The sequence below is a fragment of the Suillus clintonianus genome, assembly GCF_016758775.1.
Source record: "Suillus clintonianus strain FC179 chromosome Unknown DEU56scaffold_31, whole genome shotgun sequence".
NCBI lineage: Eukaryota > Fungi > Basidiomycota > Agaricomycetes > Boletales > Suillaceae > Suillus > Suillus clintonianus.
The window spans coordinates 394379-396996 of NW_024539255.1; the positions used below are offsets into that span (position 1 = coordinate 394379).

Below are 2618 nucleotides of genomic sequence, written 5' to 3' on the forward strand. Positions count from 1 at the left end.
TGCAACATCGCCTACGTGCGTTTCGACTCTTGTGATTGTAGCAGTCCCGCTGATGTTTTTGTCTTCAGCGAAACCTTGATGCTAGGCCATGCCGGTGATGTTCGGAGTTGAGCTGATGAGGTGGTTTCGGGAGGAACTGTATCAATTTGTACAGTCATGCCATATGGCACTTGTTTGTGGTAACACTGTGTGATGTAAATGCGCATGGATGGATGGAAGTAAAAGTGGATGAAAGCAAGCAGAGATTATTGAAGGAATGCGACAATACAGCCCATAAAACTAGATACCTATGTGAATAAATACGATTTGCTGTTCCAGTGGAATCTTCTTGCGCAACAACTTCATAGCCTTGTGCAACGCTACCGCAGCCCGTGTGCAATCCAATCTCCCTGAACCATCAACCAGGTGGCCAAAAAGCAGACACAACCTGGCGCGCAACCTCGTCGTCCACAGACCACATTGAACCTATGACACTGCGAAATCCAGAGAATTGCATAGCCGCAGCGAGATGGATCGACTCATCGGGACTCCCCTCATGCCCCACGGTAGTGTGACACGCTGATAAGAAAGCGAACTCCGGATTCTGCCAGTGAGACCGGATGATGTCTTTGACCATTAGGGGCCCGTCGCGCATTGCAAAGGAAGACTCAAATGGTTGTTGTCGATTCGGCACCCCATGGCAGGCTAGGTGGAGCCACTGATTATGATTTAGTACATCAAGTGCACCCTGGACTGTTGCATCGCCGTCCTCAAGCGATGTGAAGGACACGACGGAGTCGAGACGCTGAGCTACGACCGCTAACTCGGGAGCGACACAACGCAGTTCCTTCCCTGCGTCCGGGTTTCCTTGACCAATGGCGACAAAATGCTGCGTACACGCAGGTCGAGAAACCTGCTGTCTCGCCCGAATGAGTGTCGCCAAAGTTGGGGTGTAAGAGGAGATGAAAATCTGAGACAAATTGTCTTTCTTCTTCTCGTAAGGTCCTGCTGCGTGTAGAGGGAGCAGCACGAATTCAGCAGTGGGACACCACCAGATACGCGAGCGAATGTGAATTTTAGACTTCTCAAGGACTTGGACTACGGGGTGAACAATATAATCCCAAAGCTTGCGGAGGATGCCGACAAGCTTGTGTTGATGATCAGAAGAACCAAATTGCTCTGCGAGGGACTGAAATTCGGAGGACAACTCAGAGACATCGGCTTGCGCGATATTGAGTGGAACGTGGATGGGATCTTGGGCAGCGAGGATAATCAAGACATCACAGCTATGCTTGCTTGCATTGACAATAATGACTGGACCATCTTCCGCCGCCCTCTGTAGGTCGGAGAACAGGGAAGGCAGGAGAAAACGGGAAAAACCGGGAAGTGTGCGAATGCGTGAGACGACGTCATCCCATTGCATAGCCAGTTTCCGTATTTGCGGAGACTGGTCTTCAGTAGACTGATCAAACGCGTTACGACGGCGAAAGCTCAATCTTTGAACTCTTCCGCCAAGGCTGCGCCGGTGTCACCTGAAACAGAAAGTTCATCAAGTGGTGTGCTGAAGCGTGCCAACTGGGTCCAGAATACTGCACGGCCTTGCTCCACTAATTCCACAGCAGTCGTCAGCGCACCACAACGAACACTGCACGAAAAAGCATCTGTGGCAAGGGAAGAAACAGCCTTACTGATGACGTCGAAATGACGCGAAGAAGACGACAAGAGAGCAACTTGCTGATCGAGGAATTTCAGTGCAGTCTTATAGGCAAGCAATGCAGAGTCGTGCTCATGCCGTCGGCAGATGCCCCATGATTTGGCAACACTAAGACTGTCTGTAGATGCTGCATGTGATGGGTGGGAGAGCTGCAAAAACAGTTGAAATACTTCATCCAGGTCGGATGAAACACCCGCTGCATGAATCTGGTTTCCAAGGGGTGGCAAGATGGCTGAGAGATGGATCGATCTGAATGACCGGGTGGTTGGGGAGGAGTAGTGCATCCCGATGGAGCGTAATGGCCTATCAAGGTCAGATGGGACACCCCACTGCTCGAATCTCTCCCCAAGGCTGACGGCAAGATTGTCGAGAGACATAGATCGATCAGAATGAAGGGTGGGCGGAGGGGAGTAATGCACCCCGATTGAGCTTGATGGCAATATCAAGGTCGATGGGACTCCCTGCGCCTCAAATCTCTCCTCAAGGTTTGCAGCAAGATTGTTGAGAGACATGGATCGATCAGAATGGCCAGGGGGCGGAGGAGAGTAGTTGCAGCCAGATTGAGCTCAATGGCCTCTTGAGGTCAGATGGGACACCCTGCCGCTGGAATCTTCTATGAAGGCGAGGGCAAATTGCTGAGAGACGAAGGTCGTTCAGAATGACCGGGTGGGCGGAGTAGCAATGCAGCCCGATGAGCTCAATGACCTCATCAAGGTCAGATGGCACGCCCCGCTGGTTGAATCTGTCTTCAAGGCAGGCAGCAAGATTTCGAGAGACATCGATCGATCAGAATGACCGGGTGGACAGAGTAGTAGTCCAGCCCAATTGTGCTCAATGGCCTCATCAAGGTCAGATGGGAGGCTCCGCTGCTGGAATCTGTCGCGAAGGACGAGGGCAAGATTGTTGAGGGACGCGAATCGATCTG

The 2618-nt window shown here is 51.7% G+C and overlaps 2 protein-coding genes across 2 annotated transcripts; both read right to left on the reverse strand.

Annotated features, from left to right (window-relative positions):
* Positions 1–238: 238 nt before the first annotated feature.
* On the reverse strand, positions 239–1565 carry DEU56DRAFT_333851 (CHAT domain-containing protein). The gene has a single exon (XM_041345721.1). It carries the CDS (start codon positions 1400–1402, stop codon positions 398–400), a length of 1005 nt encoding a protein of 334 aa, XP_041209030.1. The 5' UTR covers positions 1403–1565; the 3' UTR covers positions 239–397.
* On the reverse strand, positions 1221–2205 carry DEU56DRAFT_980461 (uncharacterized protein; the record flags this gene model as incomplete). The annotated part of the gene is made up of 1 exon (XM_041359783.1): positions 1221–2205. The coding sequence occupies one exon, from the start codon at positions 2203–2205 to the stop codon at positions 1471–1473; it is 735 nt and encodes a 244-aa protein (XP_041209031.1). The 3' UTR covers positions 1221–1470.
* Positions 2206–2618: the final 413 nt, after the last annotated feature.

Bases quoted from the DNA above. Each gene is read 5' to 3' on its own strand.
- DEU56DRAFT_333851 (XM_041345721.1), bottom strand. From the start codon at position 1,402: ATGCAATGGGATGACGTCGTCTCACGCATTCGCACACTTCCCGGTTTT.